The sequence below is a fragment of the Larus michahellis genome, chromosome 1 (assembly GCF_964199755.1).
Source record: "Larus michahellis chromosome 1, bLarMic1.1, whole genome shotgun sequence".
Lineage (NCBI taxonomy): Eukaryota > Metazoa > Chordata > Aves > Charadriiformes > Laridae > Larus > Larus michahellis.
The window spans coordinates 7,957,209-7,977,240 of NC_133896.1; the positions used below are offsets into that span (position 1 = coordinate 7,957,209).

At 47.7% G+C, this 20,032-nt stretch overlaps 1 protein-coding gene and 1 long non-coding RNA gene across 5 annotated transcripts in view; one reads left to right on the forward strand and one right to left on the reverse strand.

Moving 5' to 3' along the window:
• Nucleotides 1–740: 740 nt before the first annotated feature.
• On the forward strand, nt 741–15,377 carry LOC141738111 (uncharacterized). Of its 2 annotated transcripts, XR_012585303.1 has the most exons (4): nt 741–789; nt 4,797–4,921; nt 7,376–7,461; nt 15,058–15,377. It is a non-coding gene; the product is annotated as an uncharacterized LOC141738111 (long non-coding RNA). The 2 variants fall into 2 exon arrangements; XR_012585304.1 differs by lacking the exon at nt 15,058–15,377 and having other exon boundaries at nt 7,376–7,721.
• The window catches only part of BEND7 (BEN domain containing 7), a 47,435-nt gene continuing 35,419 nt past the window's right edge, over nt 8,017–20,032 (reverse strand). Inside the window, exons 8-9 of one of the 3 annotated variants that reach the window (XM_074573318.1) lie at nt 14,747–14,797; nt 8,017–10,003 (exon numbers count right to left, since the gene is read on the reverse strand). In XM_074573318.1, the coding sequence (XP_074429419.1) occupies nt 9,942–10,003; nt 14,747–14,797 (113 nt within the window). In that variant the 3' untranslated portion in view covers nt 8,017–9,941. The remainder of the gene's footprint in view (nt 10,004–14,746; nt 14,798–20,032) is intronic. The other 2 variants (XM_074573320.1, XM_074573319.1) reach the window with 2 other exon arrangements.

The window sequence follows — 20,032 nt, forward strand, 5'->3', positions numbered from 1 at the left end:
TTTCTCCATTTCTTTCCCATCCCCTGCATCCCGCTGCCCTCCCCCCACTGCAGGCAATTCCCAGAGTATTTTCCCAGGACTTGTGCCTGGGATTGGCATTGAGTAAACTCTCCGTGGCAGCATCCGCCTTTGCAGGACCTCATGCTCGGGTGGTGGGATAAGCCCGTGGCAAGGGGTGAATGCTGGGGGCAGCTTGGGGGTCCCTGGGGAGAGACGTCCCTCCGGGTGAAGTGTTTTCCCGTGCAGATGGGAAAGCAAAGCCCACGTACCGGCAGGCGGCTGGCACGGATGGGCAGCGCTTGGGGGGAAAGCAGCGGAGCAAAAACCAGCCATCAAGCCCGGCAACGGCCGCTTTGATTTCCAGAAATGCAATTAACACCCGCCCCGATGCAAGTCCCTGCCGGAGAGCGACCCAGCAGGGAAGAGCAGCTCTTCCCAAATGCAAAGTGTGGCCCTGAGCCCCGTCTGCCGCTTGCTTGAGTGATGCCTGCAGAGTCCTGGGAGTCACTGCAGAGCCAAGTCTGAGTGTTGTTTTTAACTCAGTTATTTGATTTAATCCAAGCTGTAGAGCCAAACCTTGCTATGACTAATATTCTTCTCACTATCCATATGCCTGCGGTGTAACTAATGGGTCAGGGAATGGATGTGGGCTCCAAAAAAATGTTTGTTGTATTTTCTTTTTTGGTAGGTTTAATCCAGGTGGCTCTGCAAAAACGGGTGTGAACATCAGAAGGTGAGGAGTGGACGTGGGATGGATGGACTGGAGCAGAGAAATGCAGGGAGCCACCGGTAGGTCTGCTTGTGCCTCACACTACCACCAAACATCAGCCTCAGGTGCACCTCCTGACACTCAGCAGGTACCCCCAGGGACAGAGCGATGAACCCAACCCAGTCTTCGCAGTTCGGGCAAAGGCCACAGGCACTGGAACGGCTCTTGCTCATAGAATCATAGAATCACAGAATCACAGAAGGGTTTGGACTGGAAGGGACCTTTAAAGATCATCTAGTTCCAACCCCCCTACAATGAACGGGGACATCTTCAACTAGATCAGGTATCTCAAAGCCCCATCCAACCTGACCTTGAATGTATCCAGAGATGAGGCATCTACAACCTCTCTGGGCAACCTGTTCCTGTGTCCCACCACCCTCACTGTACAAAATTTCTTCCTTGTATCTTGGCTATCATGCCCAAGGTGATCTTGGTGGTGCATAGCACAGGCAGGTCAGGGTGGTCCTACACAGCTGGTGGTGCCGTCTTGCATTGCACCTCCAGCATCCCACCCAGTGGGACCATTGGCATGACTGGGATGGGCAGGGTTTGCTCCGGTGGACTCCCCAGTGCCAGGAGACCCCTGCAATGCTCACAACATAGAGTCTAAATATCCTTGTTGAGTGAGTTGACTGCTATTAGAAGCAAAGATAATATTTTGGAGGTGATCTCCTTGAACACGTGAGGATATTCCAGCAAGTTATAGACTGAGGAGGCAGAGTTCGGGGTAGAAAATTGCTTTTAAGCTCAGCCGTTTAAGATATCAGTGTTAGTTTTGCTTCTGAAACTTCCCGAGTGTGAGCAAGAATCACCTCGCCCACCCACACTCACTAAATATTTAGTCATTTTTAACAAGTTAAACAAAGCCCTTTGATTGGATTTATGCTAATGGCTCCTCTGTAGGCATTTCTGATTCATTTACATTTCATTTTAAAATTGCCTGTGTACATTGCTGATTCTCACCAACGCCATTAGCAGATAAAAGGAACAAGTAACGGGTCACAGACGCCACAAGATGGCAATAGTTGAAGAGCAATTTGTTTCTGGAGGAAGAGATCTGGGGTTCGCCGGCAAACCATCCCTGGAAGGGCACCGCGCTGCCGGTGCATTAACCTTCGCACTTGCAGAGAGGTTTGCGTCAGATGAAAGCAAAGTAGTTTGTGCGCGGGGTGGGTGCGTTCATCTTCCTGCCCCCGGAGGCAGGGATGGAGGAGGACGGAGAAGACGTGAGAGATGTTCAAGGTCGGCCCAGCAGTGTCCTGCCTCCTGGTTTCGCAGAGCAAAACTTACAGTGTGGAACACGGGTGGTTTGCGCGCCTGGAGATGGAGCTTCTGGGTCCTTGCTATGGGCGCAAAGGTTGGGTTTTACTGGGTCTGAGCCTCTTGGGCGGGGGGCAGCTGGGTGCGTTGCTGCGTCGACCTCTTGCACACCTCTGGCAACACCTGATTTGTGGGGTCAGGAGAAGAGGTCTCAGGCCCACAGCACCCCCAGACCCAACATGGAGGGTTTTGCAGTGGATAGGAGCATCGCTGACTCTGCAAGAGGGCTAAGACCCCGGTCAAGACAGGCCGCTACATGATTGCTCTTCACTGTTAGATCCTGTATGACCTACAAACTGCAGTGATGGGGTTCATGACTTCTGGAAGGCCTTTGATACGGTACCCCCCCCCAACACTCCTGCCTCTAAATTGGAAAGATTTGGGTTTGATGGTTGGACTGTTAGATGGATAAGAAATTGTCCGAGTGTCTGCGTCCAACGAGTTGCAGTCAACATTTCAATGTCCAAGCAGAAACTAGCAATGAGTGGTGTCCCTCAGGGGTTCATATTTGGACCAGTACTATTTAATATCTTCATCAATGACATAGATAGTGGTTTCTAGAACATCCTCAGCAAGTTTGCGGGTGACACCAAGATGAGTGGTGCAAGTTGATTTGCTAGAAGGACAGGATGCCATCCAGAGGTATCTGGACAGGCTTGAGGGGTAGACCCATGTGAACCTCATGAAGCTCAACAAGGCCAAGTGCAAGGTCCTGCACCTGGGTTGGGGCAACCCCTGGTATCACTGCCTGGCCCTGGCCATGGGGCTGGATGGAGACCCCAGGGGAGGCCACACCACTGGGATGGGTGCCAGAAGCCTTCATGTGAGGGACCTGTGTCCAAGGCAGGAGTCTCTGCTGCTCTAAGGCTTCCCCAGGCGGATGTTAAATGAGAGATGGGGGATGATCCATCACTCTCAGTGAAGGGCAGCAAAGGAACCATGCGGGACCTCATTGCTATAATAAATGTTAAATGCAAAATCTATGTTAATGCCCTGGGTTTGGCACACTTTATGGTCTCTGGGTGATGAAGCCAGGTGATGCCCCTATGGGCAGACGAGCCAGGAAATGGAGAAGGTCTGGCAGCAGCATCCAAAACTCCACCTCCATGGGATGCAGCACATCCTGCTGTGTCCTGGCTCCCCTCCCTGGGGATCGGCAGCACCTGGGTGTCCAGGTAAATTTTATGCAAGCAAAGGGTGTTTCTAACCCCAATGAAAACCCTGTTCCTTGCAGGGCATCCAGCCCAGTCTGCCCCTTGGCTCTCCCCACGGCATCACCCTCGTAAGGGCAGGGTGGATGGAGAGGGAGGAAGCAGATACCCCACCGCTGCTGCCAGCATCAGGCAAGGCAATGTGCGCTCCAGGGAGGTGGAGGTCTGTGGGCTTTGGGGACCAAGCCATCGCCAGAAAAAAAAAGTTGAGAAAACCCAGGATGGATGGTATCACCATTCTCACCAGCTGAAAAGCGTGTCGGATGCTGTGGGCAGGATCTACCACTGCTGCGTCACAGCGGCAGGAGGCAGAGATGTGGCAGCGGGGAGAGATGGGGTCTGAGTGCCCGTGCAGGAGCTCAGGGGATGGGAAATAAGGGCGCGGAGGTCCAGCTAAGAGCAGAGCAGTTTACACGCGTCCCCTGTGCCGCGATGAATGGAGACATGAGATACAGTCAGTGAATCCTGAAATCTCTCGGGATTAAATGATTACATTAATCTTTGCTTTCTCTAAGCCGCAGTAACGGCAATAGCCACAAGCTGGTTCCAGTCCAGATCCCTCCATGCTAACTTCACAGCGACTCGTCAGGGAGCTGTTACGGGCTCCCAGCATCCTGACACGCCAGTGTCCCCCTTCCTTGTCCCCCTCCAGCCCACGCTCGCTTTTACCTGGTGCCTCCATGGTGGTGCCAGGCGTGGGGCGAAAGCGGAGCAGGGATGCTGTGGGGTGGAAGCGTTGCTGCCAATGAGGTTTTTTGGAAGTCTCCTTGGACTGATTTCACTTGCCACAGTGCGGGACCACCTCCCAGTGTGCACGTGCCATCCGTAAGATGGTTTCCCGAACGATCCTGGGGCAGGGAAGGTCCTCGAAGCCACCTGAGCATCAGTGGATGGCAGAGCTATGTGGTTTGGCTTTTTCCATCCACCCTGACCAGGCACCACCTGAAGACTACATTTCTCCTGGGCACACTGGTGATAGGCACCACCAGGGGACATACCTGGCCATGGTGACGGTTGCCACCCCAAGCTGCCCCACAACCAGGCTCCAGTAGGAGCCATGGGCCACCATAGTCCTCCAACATGTGATGGCTCTTGCTTGGGTCTTCACCCCATGCTGGGTGGTAGGTTTGGGGGCAACCATGGTGGTGTGAACACTTACATGCAAAGTTACACTGGGATGAGCTGCATGGGAATGCAACCATCAGTGGACCATTCATCGCCCTAGACCTTCAGGAAAGATTATGGACCAGTTTGGCAGCTTTTGGGCCCACAGTCCAGCTAACGGCCTGCTACCCACCACACCAGTTCATAACCCTTGCCAAACCTCCCTCCAAAGGGTCTCACCGAGCAAGGGTGAGACAAAGCAGACCTTGGCCGTGGCCCAACATTTCCAGCCACAGGGCCTTGCTGCTCTACATGAGTGGATTCGCTCTCTGAGCAATGTCATTGCTATTTGGTAGTTACCTTCCTTGCTCTGCTGCGGTGATGTCTTCCAGGGCTGGAGGGCCACAAAGTCAGCTCGAGGTGGGCTTGGACATCCTGTGAGGACTCCTCTTCTGAGAGCAATTTTTGGAGCAAACCAGCTCATCTGAAGGCAGCTGCTGGAAAGGTCGAATGGATGGTACGTGGGGTGAGCTCAGTGCGCGCATCTGCCCAAGGGAGCAAAAGGAGCAAAGGGCAGAACGTGGGTCATGAAGCGCAGCCTCTTCTCCTCTTACCACCATCCCTCTGGTCAATGATTACTTGCAATTACAAGCTCGAATTACGTCTTTGTTCCTAATTAGCTCCCTTGCTCATCCTGATTCCTCTATACCTCTGAGGATCTGGGTGGAGGAAGGAGCCAGCACAGAAACACAAGGGGTGTGTCTCCCCGATTTCCAAATTCCCCAAGTATTAGCTATTTTCTGCCCCCGTTAGCAGTCACGTGTGAGACATATGCATGGAGGGGAGGGGAAAAAGCTGATGGAATTCTTTCTTTTTTTTTTTTTTAAAGCCCAGAATCAATGTTTACACACCGGAGCTAAATTATTTATACACATAATGTTATAGGTTTCACATCAGTGGCTTTTATTAGCATTCGGCGGATGAGAAATCATACCTGACCTACTTGTACAAACCCCTCTCGTGCCTCTCCACGATGACAGCGTGGCGGGGAAGGGGTGAAGGTGCTCGCCCCCAGCCTGGCTGTGGGGATGCTTGAGCAGTGGGAGAGCCAGCAGGGGGAGAAGGGATGTCTCAGCATCTCCTACAAGGCACTTTTCTGCTTTAGATTTGGGGGAGAATGTGCAACAAGGGGCTTATTTTTGCCAAGTCTTGCAAAATCCTGGCTACATCTGTCTCTCTCTCAGGATGTGGCAGTGGTGGAGGGTGGCTGCTGTTGGCATGTGGGTTTTTCCTGGGAGCGTCCCTTCTCTTCCCCAGCGAGGGAGAGATGTGCTTCCCAGCAAGCAGCAAGGCATCACCATCTCAGCACAGGCAGGTTTTTGGGGGAGAAGGTTTCTCTCCAGGAGGGGTGGCCGTGTCAGGACCACCCATCCCCAAACTGCTCCTGCGTGACGGCACATGTTTCCCCGAAAAGACTCAGCCAGCCATTTCTAAACCGTGTCACAGGCACTTGAGATGACTTTCTTCTTGTCTCACAATTAATGCATTTTTTATAAAGCCCAGGCTCTGGTTTCCTTTCATGTTAGCAGGGGGATATCCTTTTTCCTCTTAAGCTTCAGAAGGATTTTTTTTCACCCAAAGTATTAATCTCTAGTGTCCTGTACACAGGCCAGAGGGACACACTGGCCAAATAGCCCCGTGAGGATGCTGGAGCTCGGCTGGAGCCCAAGTGTGGATGCTGGCAACGGCGCTTGCTCCACCCCAAAGCTGTTTCAGCAGGTGAAACCCCAACCTTGCAGCAGAACTTACTGGTGACTTGGCAGCACAGATGAGATTTAGTGCCTTGCAAATCCTGGCGCGCAGCAATATTTCTCATTCCTAATCGTATCTTAAAGACGGGCATTGCACTTAATGTTACGAATAATGGTGTATTAACCTGCCCCCTGTTTAAAAAAAACAATCCAAACAAAGCCGCGCTTTTGGGGATGACTTGGAGCGCAGAGCAGGTGAGTGAAAGTACTTGTTGTTTTTTAGGGAAGGATGGATTTGTTCCATCAAGCTGGAAGATGCCTAATGGTGTGAGTGATGAGTTGCATTCAGATCTGAAGCCAATTTGTGGGCACATGGGGGGAGCCGGCAGCTGCTGTTGACCTTGGCGGGCTGGAGGAGTGGGGCCATGTGAACCCCAGGAAGCTCAACAAGGCCAAGTTCGAGGTCCTGCACCTGGGTCGGGGCAACCACCAGTATCAATACAGGCTGGGGGGTGAAGGGATTCAGAGAGGTCCTGCCAAGAAGGACTTGGGTGTGCCGGTTGATGAGAAGTTTGTGAGCCAGCAAAGTGTGCTCACAGCTCAGAAAGCCACCCGCATCCTGGGCTGCATCCCCACAGCGTGGCCAGCAGGGCCGGGGAGGGGATTCTGCCCCTCTGCTCTGCTCTGGTCAGACCCCACCTGCAGTGCTGCCTCCAGCTCTGGGGTCACCAACGTAAGAAGGAGCTTATAAGACCTGTTGGAGCAGGTCCAGAGGAGGCCATGAAGATGATTAGAGGGCTGGAGCCCCTCTGCTGTGAGGACAGGCTGAGAGAGTTGGGGTTGAAGGCTTCGGGGAGACCTTATAGCCCCTTCCAGTGCCTAAAGGGGTCTTATAAGAAAGACGGAGAGAGACTTTTTACCAGGGCCTGCAGTGACAGGACAAGGGGCAAGAGTTTTGAACTGAAAGAGGGGAGATTAGATTGGACATAAGGAAGAAATTTTTCAGTATGAGGGTGGTGAGACACTGGCCCAGGTTGCCCAGAGAAGCTGTGGCTGCCCCATCCCTGGAGGTGTTCAAGGCCAGGCTGGATGGGGCTTGGAGCAGCCTGGTCTAGTGGGAGGTGTCCCTGCCCATGGCAGGGGGGTGGAACTAGGTGGTCTTTAATGGCCCCTTCTCACCCAAACCCTCCTGTGACTCTAGGATTTACTGGCTCTTTCAGTGCTCCCCAATGGGGCGGGACGGAGCTGACTCACACGGGTGGAAGACGTGCTCCAGGCTTCAGCTGATCCGTGCAGCCACCGAAGTGTAAGAGAAACTCTCACTAGATTTTTTACCAGCAAATTTACCCCTAGCGCTCCTTATATAAAGCAGAAAAGGTGTGGCGAGCCGCCCTTTCACTTCACTGGCTCCTTGTAATCGATGGAAGATTACCAGGAACATGTTTTTGCAGGAAATATTTTCTAAGGCTAAACAACATTTCACGAGGGTGTGATAATAAATTACCAAGCATATATCTTTACAGCTTCTCCAAATTGGGAGTATTGGTTTGTCCTCCCTATGTGTTGTTTCCATAGAAGCAGAGCTTAACCTTTTAAGTGCAGATTATAAAGGCACCTAATTCAATTAAAATTAGACTTCAAGCATATCAGCACTTAATACTCAAGAGTTATTATGCAATTGGATATAGATGTTGTTGTGATTGGCAGGCAGCAGGGTTTCTGTTTCAGACAGCTGAAAAAATGGTATTGTGGTGGTGACATTTAAGGTTTTCCATGCATTTCCTTATGTGGTCCACTAATTGCTAGGGAATTCCTCTGAAAGGTGGGAATCCGGCACAGAACACAGGAACACACATGCAATTAAAGTTATTTATTGTAGGTTTTTCTCTTCTGAACTGACAAAGAGGGTTTCCCAGAGATCGGTAACACGACACAATGTTATACACCATTTCACAACTAGTCCCTTGTCGCTTTATTAAGAACATAGTAATTTAAAAATATCTAGATATTTACATATTAATAAAACATATATACAGAAGATTGAGACATTTTTACCTAAATATGGAATGATTTTTTTTTCCTTCTCTCTAATAAACCCTATAAAAAGATTTCTGAAGAAAGTCTGAACAGTAGTCACAGTAAGTAAACACAAATGCAATCTTCCAAATTTACAAAACGCTGATTCCGTTGCTGAAGGGTTACGATACGGACACGACGGACCGGCGTTCCCTGCGCAATGCAGGCAACTCCGAGCCACGAAGGAAGAAAAGACTCAAATTTTTAAAGGTTTGCAGTGCACATTCGATCTACTCCACAGTTTCAGAGAGAATAAGGTCATTCCTAAAAGTCCACGGTAGGTGGGCGGGGAAGGGCTGGGAGCCTTGTTTCTCAGGTGCCGAGAACCAACCGCTCCCGTTGGCTTCGGCGTCATTTGTGGGCGTTCAGTGACATCTGAGAAACAGGCTTTAGGATTGTTAAAAAAAAAAAAAAAAAAAAAAGAGATTAAATATTTTTTTGAAAACCATCCCACTCCGTAATAGCACTTCTGTTGAGACACTCAAAGGCCAAATAGTTTCCAAAGAAAAAAAGATGCACCTAAAATGTACACAGGGAAAGGACACACAATGGTGAAGGCTCTAGCAAGCTCTCCCTCCAATTGCAGGAAACACGCTCAAACCGCCTGGTGATCGATAGATGTTGCAGATAAGACCTTCTAGACTTTTTCCCCAACATTTTTAAAGTGAATTTAGTGCTGATGAAAGGTGCAGAAGTGAAGGTTTGCGTGGAGGGCCACGTACGATTCTACCTTAGCCCTGACCTGAAAGGAACCGACCCTTTCAACGTCGAAGAGGGTAGTGCAATTTCTTGATCGATTCACTCATCTTAACTGCTGAAATATCAATAGAGTGCCAGTCAAAAGGTGACTTCTAGTTGTTTTTTTTTTTAAATAGGTGAATATTGTCGCCAAGGGTAGCGGTGGAAAAATCACAGTGTGCAGCCCCTCTTCCTGGAAATCGGCAAACTAATACGTTTTGAGATTGAGGTGGTAGGGCAAGCTGGGGGGGCAAAGCAAGGGGAGAACCCCCCCCTTGCACCTCCAGCAATCCGCACTACAAAGATGCTCGGGAGCCACCCCACTAGGAGCATGTAGGGGAAATTGTTTGAGGAATAGCTTCTCCTTCCTATAACTAGGAACCCGGGCACTGCTGGGAGGAATCCTGCTTTATTTCCTGCTAAATCCAGCGAGGACTTTTTAATCGCAGCTGCATATTGCTGTTATTGGTACCACCGGGAAAGGAAAAGTGGGTCTGCAGAAGCAAAGACCTTCGTCAAGTCAAATGCTCATGGAGCCCCCGGGGTTGGTGATGGAGACAGATGCCACCCTGGTCCCCGGGGACGGGAAGGGTCACCCGGCTGCGTATTCACCTCCACGGGGCTTAAGACAAAACACTGCTGGCAAGCATACAATCACATGGAAAAATACAATCATGGAGGAAAAACAAAGGCAAGAGAACGTCTTCAGCGTGGATACCCCGCTAATTAAATAATGCATTGGATACGGCGGGAAATCATCTTTAATTAAGATGAAGAACAGTGAAGCAATCTGGCGGTTTCGTTATCTGAGGTTACATGGAAAATGCATGACACAACGCAAACTGGAAGGGAAAACGGTGTGGACATCCACGCCTTGCGGTACGCTGACGCTCTCGCGCCGCTCCTGTGGGAACATTAGTCAAAGGAGAGGATGTTTCTATCCGCTAAAAACACTGATGCGGGGTGTGAAATTCAAACCGAAAAATCTGGGTTTGCGTCTATCAGATGATCTGTTGTGGTGTCGAAAAGGCTACCTGAGGGAAGAAAGAGTTTGAAGAAATCAGTTTAAAAATATAAAAATTTAAGTAATCAGTAATTAAAAAAAATAAACTAAAATGATGGACATTACATATTTGAGTTCTAACATTAATCTGTGACGGGGCTGAACCGCTGGTGTGTAAGCAGGCAGCGGCTGCTGAATTCCTTTTAGAGTAGAGCTCAACTGGCTAAAGAAAAGCAAATTAAATAGATTTTTTTTTTTTTAATACAGAATTTGCCAGCAAAGTTTTTCACGCAACATATAGCGCACCCCACTTCAGATGTAAGGCGCCGCATTAGACTTCGGCACAAACCGCACGGCGACGCTCACCCCTTTGAAGCTACGGTTCTGAAGAAGTGAAAAAAGCACCACTTGAATTTTAAACTTCAAGTACGTACTTTGGGATCTTCTTTGGAAAAAAAAAAAAACAACCCACCACTCCACAGCAGGCTAAATGCATATGGTTGAATATATATATATATATATATATATACAAAAAAAGGTGCACGGTATGATTATATCCCATCTTTTTTAAAGCACTTCAAGAATGTGCTTTCTCTAAACAGAACAATGCAAGATGGACAGAAGAATTACACGGAGAGCGCGAAGAACACAGGGCAAACAGGAGACAGACATCAATCAGCCTGAGAGGCAAATGCAACCCAATGAAAAGGGAAAACTCACACAATCACGCGCTGAAAGGATAAAGATTTATATTACAATAAAGGATTTATATTTAAGGTTTCGAAAAGGTTTTTTTTTTTATTTGAAGTTTCGTTTTCTTGATATTGTATTTCAAGAGAAAAGGATACAACCTATATAGAATTGGATCGTTGCTGTTTTCTTATCATCGGTTTCTTTACCAAGAGATTGCTCTCATCTTTTCACAAAGCTGTATCACCCCTGGACCTGAGGATTGGGATGTTAGTGTTTCGGCTTCTTTTAGGGATATAAAAATTCTTTCTTATCTTGAAATTAACCCAAGTGTGGAGAAACTCTACAAATGCTCAGCACAGCTGTGGTCCAAAGCACGGATATAAGAAGGGCGCTCTCATGGTCCTGGGCTACATGTATCTTTCAAATGCAATTTTGAAGATGAGGATTCAAGAAAAGGGTGTTGCAGCTGGCTTATGTTTGTTTCCACGTGCAGAACTTATGGGTCATGCCTTCCTTTTGTGGCTTTTTTAAAAAAAGAAAAAAAATCACACCGCAAAATCCAGACGCTTTGTGGAAATTGTAGACCAAAATAAGATGAGCCTTTTCGCAATACCAACGGAAAGAAAGACTCTAAAAGCCGCCATATCTTCATCCTCATAAAGATCTATCTCACACCTTCCAGGTTCCTGTATCACGGAGAAACTAATCAGCCTTTCCACTTAGTCCACGGTAATTACCCCCGGAGCTGTCTGATCTGCCTCAGCTCAGGACTGGACACAGCCTTCAGCTTTCGGTAGGTGCAAAAGCTGAAACTGTGGAAGACCTGAGCTTTGGTAACGTTTGTTAGAGACAATTCTTCTAGTCCTTTCCTGAGCTGTATCTGTCAACGCGCCAAAGTTCCCAGCGAGTTTAACTGCCACAGAGTTCTTCCAATTTACTTTAAACACCCTTCAATCAACAGCTTTTAAAGCAAAGGCCCTCTCGGCGTTGAGGGTGATTTTAAAAGAGGAGCATGATTTCTGCTCAGAAGTGCTAAAATATAATTGGGCAAAAATGCCTTCCTTGGGTTTATGAGGATGGACCAGCTCCATTTTTTTACAAGGCTTTTGAGTTCCCAAAAGAGAATTTTGAAAACAAAACACCCCCTGCTCTCCTCAAAGCCCAGGACTTTGGTAACCGTGGGCACAGAGGGAGCAGGTTCAAACCCGGGTGTAGGCGCCTGTACCAATTAACTGTCCTCAGAGCACGGTCCTGCCGGCACCAATGGAGAGACACCTCCAAACACGACCCCAGCTGATCTGACCTTCTCTCTGGAAACAGCCCTCTTCCCACCGACGACGAAGAGAGCTGAGAGCAACCGCGCTTCTAAGAGAGGTGTCACAAATGAAGTGTCAGCCACAGGCTGCGATCTGAAAAGACGCAGGTTGAGGCGTTTCAGCATCGGTAGTCCATTACATACCCAGATCTTGTTCATAATGTCGCCAGCGCACATGTATGTCGGGCGCTTTTGCATCACAAGTTTGTTCAATTCTTGAAGACCAAGAGAGCAACCATCTTTCATAATTAGCTTCCATACCCCACCTTTTCTCCCCATCCAGGCTCCTGTAAGACCCCCCCCTCAAGCAACCCAGTTTGGTCTGGTTTTATTCTACCAACACACCAGGTTAACCACTGATCACAGAATCAGAGAATCATTTAGGTTGGAAAAGACCTTTAAGATCATTGATGCCAACTATAAACCTAACACTGCCAAGTCCACCAGGAAACCATGTCCCTAAATGCCAGGTCTACCCATCTTTTGAATACCTCCAGGGATGGGGACTCAACCACTTCCCTGGGCAGCCTTTGCCAATGCTTGACAACCCTTCCAGTGAAGAAATTTTTCCTAATACCCAATCTAAACCTTCCCTGGTGCAACGTGAGGCCGTGATTTATCTGATATTAGCTGTCATCCGCAACCGAGGCCGACTGCGCCAGGCACTGTACAAACACACAGTCAGAGAGGCTCTTCCCCAAAGATGTTTCAAGCTAAACAGAGAAGACAGCTGAACAAACTGCATGAAGGCTCTCTTTAAAGAGCCTGTCAGTAAGACCCCTTTATAAAACCAGCTGTACTAAAGAGAGGGAAAGACCTTTGTAAAAGTTATATCCCACCTCTTTTGCTACGCTCCTTGATAGAAAGCATCTGTATTTTGGCGCTCTCTTATAGTTACTGTCATTATACTGTCTGTACATCACTTTAAATCATTTGCTTCTAAGAACAGTATGATATTACATGGATCCCTACTATAAAGAGGCACTCGCACACATACAATAATGGGTGTGAGTCAAACGCTTGGCTTACAGCCTGTGAGCATCACCTCCCCCACCAATGCACACTGCAGCCTGGTTTATTTAGGCGTCTTTCCACAGACGGTACGGAGAGGTATACATGGCAAAAGAAACATTTCAGCTCCAGAACTGCATGCATGGGTGCTCAAAGGTGTACGAGCAAGCAGACTGCAACGGTGATCTGCTGTGGAGTGGAAAGGGAGTTGTCTTCTCTACCACAACCATCTTAGCACGCTCATTTCCGTCACTGACGTACGACGCAAGTAGTAACTACAGAAACCGCTCGAAGAAAAGCACGGCAATCCGATAATTCCGCTCCTTAATACGATTACCAGAGCAGTGAAAAGATATCACTACGTCACATCAGCAACCTTTATGAGGGTCCACTTGCCACAGAATTGCTTCCCTCCCTGATAAAAGAAACGAACAGGATGTCACTTGGAAGGGACCTTTCAAACCAGAGCTTCCTGCGTCTATTATCACAGTCGTACCCTGAAACACACCGTGGCTGGCCAAGAAAGCAGCACGGCGGCTCGCAGTCAGCGCGTGCTCCCAGCCCCCGCTGGGCCCATGCCAGAACAAGACTATGGCTGCTTGTCCTCCCAACTGCTTCCCTGGTCCTATTCCTTAGTAACTGCACGTGCTCCGACAGTGGGATTTCAACCGACAGCGCTCCACGGCTGGCAGCTGCTGCTCCGGCACACAACGGCAGTGTGCGAAAGCTCCTTCTCCAGCCCTTACGCAAGGGAGATTAGATTGCACAAGAGACAGATGCTGCGATGGTACCAGTACTCTCCCGACCACCCCGCAGCCTCCATGCGCCCAGCAACCCGGTCCCAGCCCTGTCCTGCCCTTCACAGCAATAGCATCGCCGATCTCCAACCACCCTTAATTGTTACACCTTAGGAATATGATAAAAATGCACCGTAATCCATGACCCTTATTTGTCTGCTCAAGATGTTCCCTGCTTTTTCTTTGGCTTTGGGGATAACAGGCAGCATCTTGGTGAAATGACACGGAAATGACCCTGAAACGCAGGGAAATGATCTTCTCCCCAGACTCTGGCCCCACTGGATTTTCAGAGGACGGCAGCTCAGTTCCCATCATCCCACCTATTGATGGACTGACTCTACACGAGAGGGTGCTTCAAACTTCAGGCTCAACCTGTCTTGATTTCAACACCACGTGCAACAGCGTGTAAAAATCTTATTTCCCAGCCCACACGGCCGCACAGCTACGCTGCTGTTTAGCAACCGCCAGGCTTTTAAGGCAGGGTGGCCGCACTTCAAGAAAAAGTAAAACATTTAAACAGCATATAAATGTCTTTGCAATCCTTCTGCGAACCCGGGATATTATTGCTAATACCTTGGACAACCGAAAAGATGCTCCAATACAAATTATTGTGTCTGTCCCTACCAATAACTCTGTTAAGAATTCAAAAAACTCCCAGAAAGAAACCCCAGGGATGAGCACAAGTCCCCGTCTGGCTTAAGAAGGGTAACTTACTGGCCTTATTAGCTTAGCTGCTACTATGAACCTTGAGGTTTTATGAAAATGAAATAGAGGGGGAAATTGTAAGATTCTGAAGCATTTGTTTTTTAATACAGGCCATTCAAAACTTAAGATAGCTGGGTCCTGTGTGCAATTACCCGACTGTATATAGCTCACCAGGATTATTGAAAACTGCTGCTGTGCCATAAATAAACAAATACACACATTGGAAGCTGATAAAAATTTTAATGCATTTTACCTGTTTGTAGTAGAGAAATGTCCGGCTTCTCATCACAGTCAGTTGCCTCTGCTGATTACAAATACAAACAAGAAATCTCATTACTTTTACTGAATATGGGAATGCGATTAAAAAGCTACATACCGCGGAGTGATTTTGCATTTTCTATCTACTTTCCTCAGCTGCAATTTGCTATTGCTCAGTTAAAAACTCACTGCTTGGAGGAAAAGGTCGTATAATAAAAATGCAAACTTAGAAGAGGGAGTTGGGTATTTAGAAGCAGTTGTGACAGCAATGGGATGGAGTAACGCTTGCTCTTTTTAATGTTTCAGGATATCCAGATGATAAAAGGAGTTGCGATCATTTGATAAAATCACGTAAGAAAAGTCCCCAGCGGTCCCTGGAGGAAGAGTCCCTCGGGCTGCTACTCCACCCTCTGACAGCTGCCATCTTCCAATGCCTACGGGGAAAGCACCAATCCCCCCATTTCTGCACCCAAACTCCCCGTAACCACAGGCAAGCTCATTCTGCAGGGGATAGACTTACTAGGGCAAAATGTCTTCAAAGATGCAGGTGGGCACCCGGCGTAATTCCAAAAGCATGTAACCACTCAGATACACGGGCAATTACAGCGTATGTAGACACACGTGCTTTCAACACACCGCTTATGCAAGATCATTTGATTTAATTTAGCCCACGGTGAAGGAAGGCTAAAAGCCCAATTTGTTCATCTCATATTTGCCACAGGGCAAGGGTATGCATTAAGATAGTTACTTTGGCTCAGCAGATGTGCAGTGACTTGTTAGTCTGTAGTAGCCTGGAGTGCGCCCGTGAACCCCGAGTAAGTTATAGGCGTGTAACAGGAAATCGGCGCCCAACCTACACAAGCCCTATTCAAAATCCTATTACCTTTATCTTCAGCATGATATTTAAGGCCTTTAAAACACAGTGAGATCTTTGAGAGCACTTAAGCAAACAAGGTGTGGTCCTAAAGGACCAGCCCATTACACTGTACATGGTCAGTGTGGCGGATATACATCCGCTCACATCCATTCATTCACTGCACGGTATCCACAGGTATATATCTGACCAAGGCTACAGAGGTACGGAACAACTTAGTTCAGCTCCCACTTGAAATTAAACTAACTGGCCTGGTCATCTTTATCATAGCTCGATACACAAGGATGTTGAGTTGTTGCCTCTATGAGGAAACCCTAAGAAGAACTAACCTGGCTGCCGACCTACATTAGTTTCCTTCCTCCAGAAACTCCTGGCTCTCCATCCATGGACCAAGAGGTTGCTCTCTCTCCCCGACGTGCATGGATGTCAGATTAGTTTTTAGCTATACACTCTCTACTCAGTTCTGCAAAATCAATTGAACTAAAGAAAACAGAAATAAACAAAGAACCCTAGTACTAAGCAGCTTTCCTCCCATGGAAAGTTTAAATGAAGAGCTCTGGCAAGTATGCAGCACCGACCCGCAGGTGACTCTGTGCCTTGCACACAGGAAGGAACGGGTAGCTCAGTTAACAGGAAGAGTTCACCTACACTCGTTTGAATCTGGAGCGGACTCCCAGCGATGGAAGGACTGGATGCGCAAGGGAGGAGACAGCATAGTGAAACGAGCAGCTGAGAAACAGCCAGCAGGACATACACGGCTTAAAACATCAGGAGTGACAGTCTGAGGCCACCTTCTAGCTACGTTACGAAGAACCACCAGCACGGCTACTCAGCATACAGGAGATGAAGCTGTAACCGGCCCCTTGCGTTGAAAGGACCCAAGCAATGAAAATGGGGAAAGCCAGATGTGAGCGCTGGCAATGGCCTGGAAAGTCTTTCCTCTATCAATAGCAGGGTTGGTGCCAACCAGGCCGTCCACTCCGGTGATAGGTTTTCTGGAAATCTCAGCAGCAACTCTTGAAGCAGCTCTAGAGATGCGGTTATCTTTCTAACTGCTCTTCTTACACCTGGCTAAAACCAAACTCAGAGGAAGACAGTTATACAGAAAGAAACAAATGCAAGCTAGGAATTACCCCGCTTTCAGAATGTAAAGACTTGAGTCTCCAACTTTGCAGAACCGGCTTTGTTGGTAACCAAGTTACCTGGCCATTTTAATCTGGCACAAGACTGACAGATGAGGTCCAGCTCTCCACCAACTGTTCCAGTCCCGCTCCTCATGCCAGCACGAACGTTTACATGGTCACCAAGATGAAATCTAGTTATAAACTGACAACATCACCACATGAATGCTTGCGCCAGTGCCAGAAAGGGAGTGGAAGCACAGCAGATGCCCAAAGAGCCTACTCACTCTTCTCAGTAGCTGCCTGAATTTGTTTTATGAAACTGGATGTGTAACCGCAGCTCCAGGTGAAGTATGACACAAAGGCATGACAACCACCCCGACCTCCTAACATGGATATAAACCACCAGGTTCTCACGTGTCATTCCAAGCAGGAAAGAAGGTTTGCCTTTGCCAGCCGCACCCAGAGACTGCCAGCCAAACTTCTACTTCTCTTGAGCCAGCTTGCAAGACAAGGCAAGCAGGAATAGATCCCTCTGTGGGAATTTGGAGACTCTTTTCTATCCTTTGCTTAGATAGAGCTCAGTAGCTCTTGCAAAACTATCCTGGTAGTCGCTTCCTTAGAGTGTCCGCATGTCCCCCCTCCTAAAAAAACTGTTTAGCTTCTGATGTACGTGTTTGTCTGCCGAGTGTACACTTGCTGTTTTGCTCCTTGGACAGAAGTACACGTTTGCTCAGGGCTGGGGAGATGAATGCAGCAGTTGCTCGTCTTAATATCGCTATCTTTATCTACGTTACTGGCACTGACACAAAAGCACCGTACCACATGTGGAACTCGCATCCTACATCCTTCCTGGCCCCATGCATATTGCTAAGCAAAAAAAATCAACCTGGTCTCTCGCAACATGTAGATACTGTATCAAAACCACAAACCAGGGAAATCAGAAGGATGAAGAGAAATAGAAAGCCAAAAAACCTCATAGGAGACAACGGAAGCGACAGCTTGAACAAGGATGTGGGAGAAAAGGCCTGTTTCCAGAAAAAAGGTAAGCATTTTTTCCTTCCTTCATTCACACTATTTTACACTGTAGCAAGGTAACATCAATTTTGAACAACAAGTCAAGGAAGAAACGTCACGGCATGTAATTTATTTCAACTAATCCTGCCTGAAAAATTCCAGCATGTTTTCTAACATCGCCATATTTTCCTTTACGGAGTAGGGCAATCAAAAGCTCCCAGGCTATGCAGAAGGTAATCACTTCACATGAACAGCCCTTACCCTGCGTACTGCGGGAGTATTTCTCATACAGTATCAGCTTTCCTGGCTCTGCAATGGATGGCCGCTGCGGAATAATGGCTCACAGCCTCTTCAAAACATAAAAAGGGAGGAAGAACTTACTGCGAGAGCTGTGTGGCCCCTGACCTTCTGCTTATTAACGGATGGAGAGTTTAGTAATCAAAAGGCTTGGATGCTATGTCTGGCACAGAGGTGACGTGAACAGCGAGTCAGTTCCTTCTGTTTTTACCCATTTTAAGATCTCTGTGCTAATGGTCGACCATCTCCCTCTGTGCTGCCACTGCCAAGGCCACCAGCCACCTACGCATATTCCCTTTTGCAGGGTGAAAAGACCACACCGTGGGAAACCCGCCGCCGTAAATTACAAAGCAATTTGCATTGCAATTCATGCTGCTTTAAGAGAGGGAACCTATGCACATGCCTCTTCCCCTTTGCATCCCATCCCAGCAGCCAAGAAGGTTCAGCTCCTCTGCTGAGAGAAGGCAAACCTGGCGCTATGAAGCCGTGCCCCAGCACGCCGTGCTGTTGGCATGAAATGGGACCAGTAGTCAAGGCTGAAGAATATTATCATACTCTTTAATTTTAATTATAACATCTGTTTGTAACATTAACCTCGCAGTCTCTTCTCCCCTTTGTGACAGCCAACTTGTGAAATTTTGAAAAGACTGAACAAGGCCAATAAAAATTTAATGGCAGTGACAGCTTTATTCTCAGATCTAACAAATAAAAAAAAACCTACCCAAGTCTCAGATCTCAGGCAATAATCTAAAAGAACTAAGAAAAAGCCAAAGCAAAATAAATAAATTAAAAAAAAAGAATATTTCCAGCTATGAAAAATATTGTCACTGATTCAGAACTTAAATGAATTTTTATTTGGCTTAGGATAACAACCTTTCAAAATCTACACAGGAGAACTATTTTCTAGAAAGCAGAATTTTTAAGTGTTTTTTTGATCAGCTTTCCAAGTAGTGAGCTTTTCTGTCCCTAATTCTAGGAGATGAGCCAAACATGATAAATAAAGTTGAAGCTGGACAGCCTCTACGATCCGGTGATCACGATTTCATTTAATTTGGAAACACTCAGGAGAGTACGCCCTACAGAAAGGTACGAAAAGCAGATCCACCCCACTCGTTTGCTAGAATTCTCTGAAATTATTAATATCACTGAAAGCTAGAGCAGGATTTACGTTATCAGACTGAAATAATGTTTCAGAGGATAAAGGGGAGAGGGCTGCTCGTGAACGCAGTGTCTCACTGCCTGGTTCAAAATGAAAAACTAATCAGAGGATGTACGAAATGGCTCAGGGGAAGGCAAGGAGGAAGGAAAGGCTGCCCCTCCTCTCTTAAAATTTAGCCCAGTTTAGGGGTGACTAAAAAGTTGCCTTGTGGCTTCTGTAAAATAAAGGGATCATCTTAAGCTTTTTCCGTATGAAGCCTTACGACATTACGCATTACATTGCGCATTACGACAAACGAGAAACCCACGTAGATAAACCAGCGCGATCAGGCAGCAGGGAGACACATTGGCTCAGAAAGTCTTGGGTGAATTTAGCCTAACGCTGTCTGAGATTTGTTCTTTGGGCACCTTAGTCTATACCCACAAACTTAGCCGGCATGCTTCTGTGAGCAAGTGGAGACAGAACTAAAAGAGAACGACCTGCGAGCACGGACACCGAGGACACTTGCTCGGAAGGGCTCAGCCTCTGCGCCATCAGCCACACACGGACTGGGAGAGCTCAAGAGCTCATCTGGAAGAGTGACAAGTCCCATGTCTCAATGTCTGCAATGCCCATAGTTTTCAGATTCTTAAAAGCTAAGTTTTGCACTGTGAAGTCCTGGGACCCCTTCTCACAGCAGATCAAACCTCCCTCCATGCCTGCCCTCCCCTCCTGTTTTGGTCTCTGTAAGTCACACAGAGCTGTAACAATTTCGGTATGGCTTCACAACGAATAGTTAAAATGTACATAGTTCCCACACAACCACTTTTATAT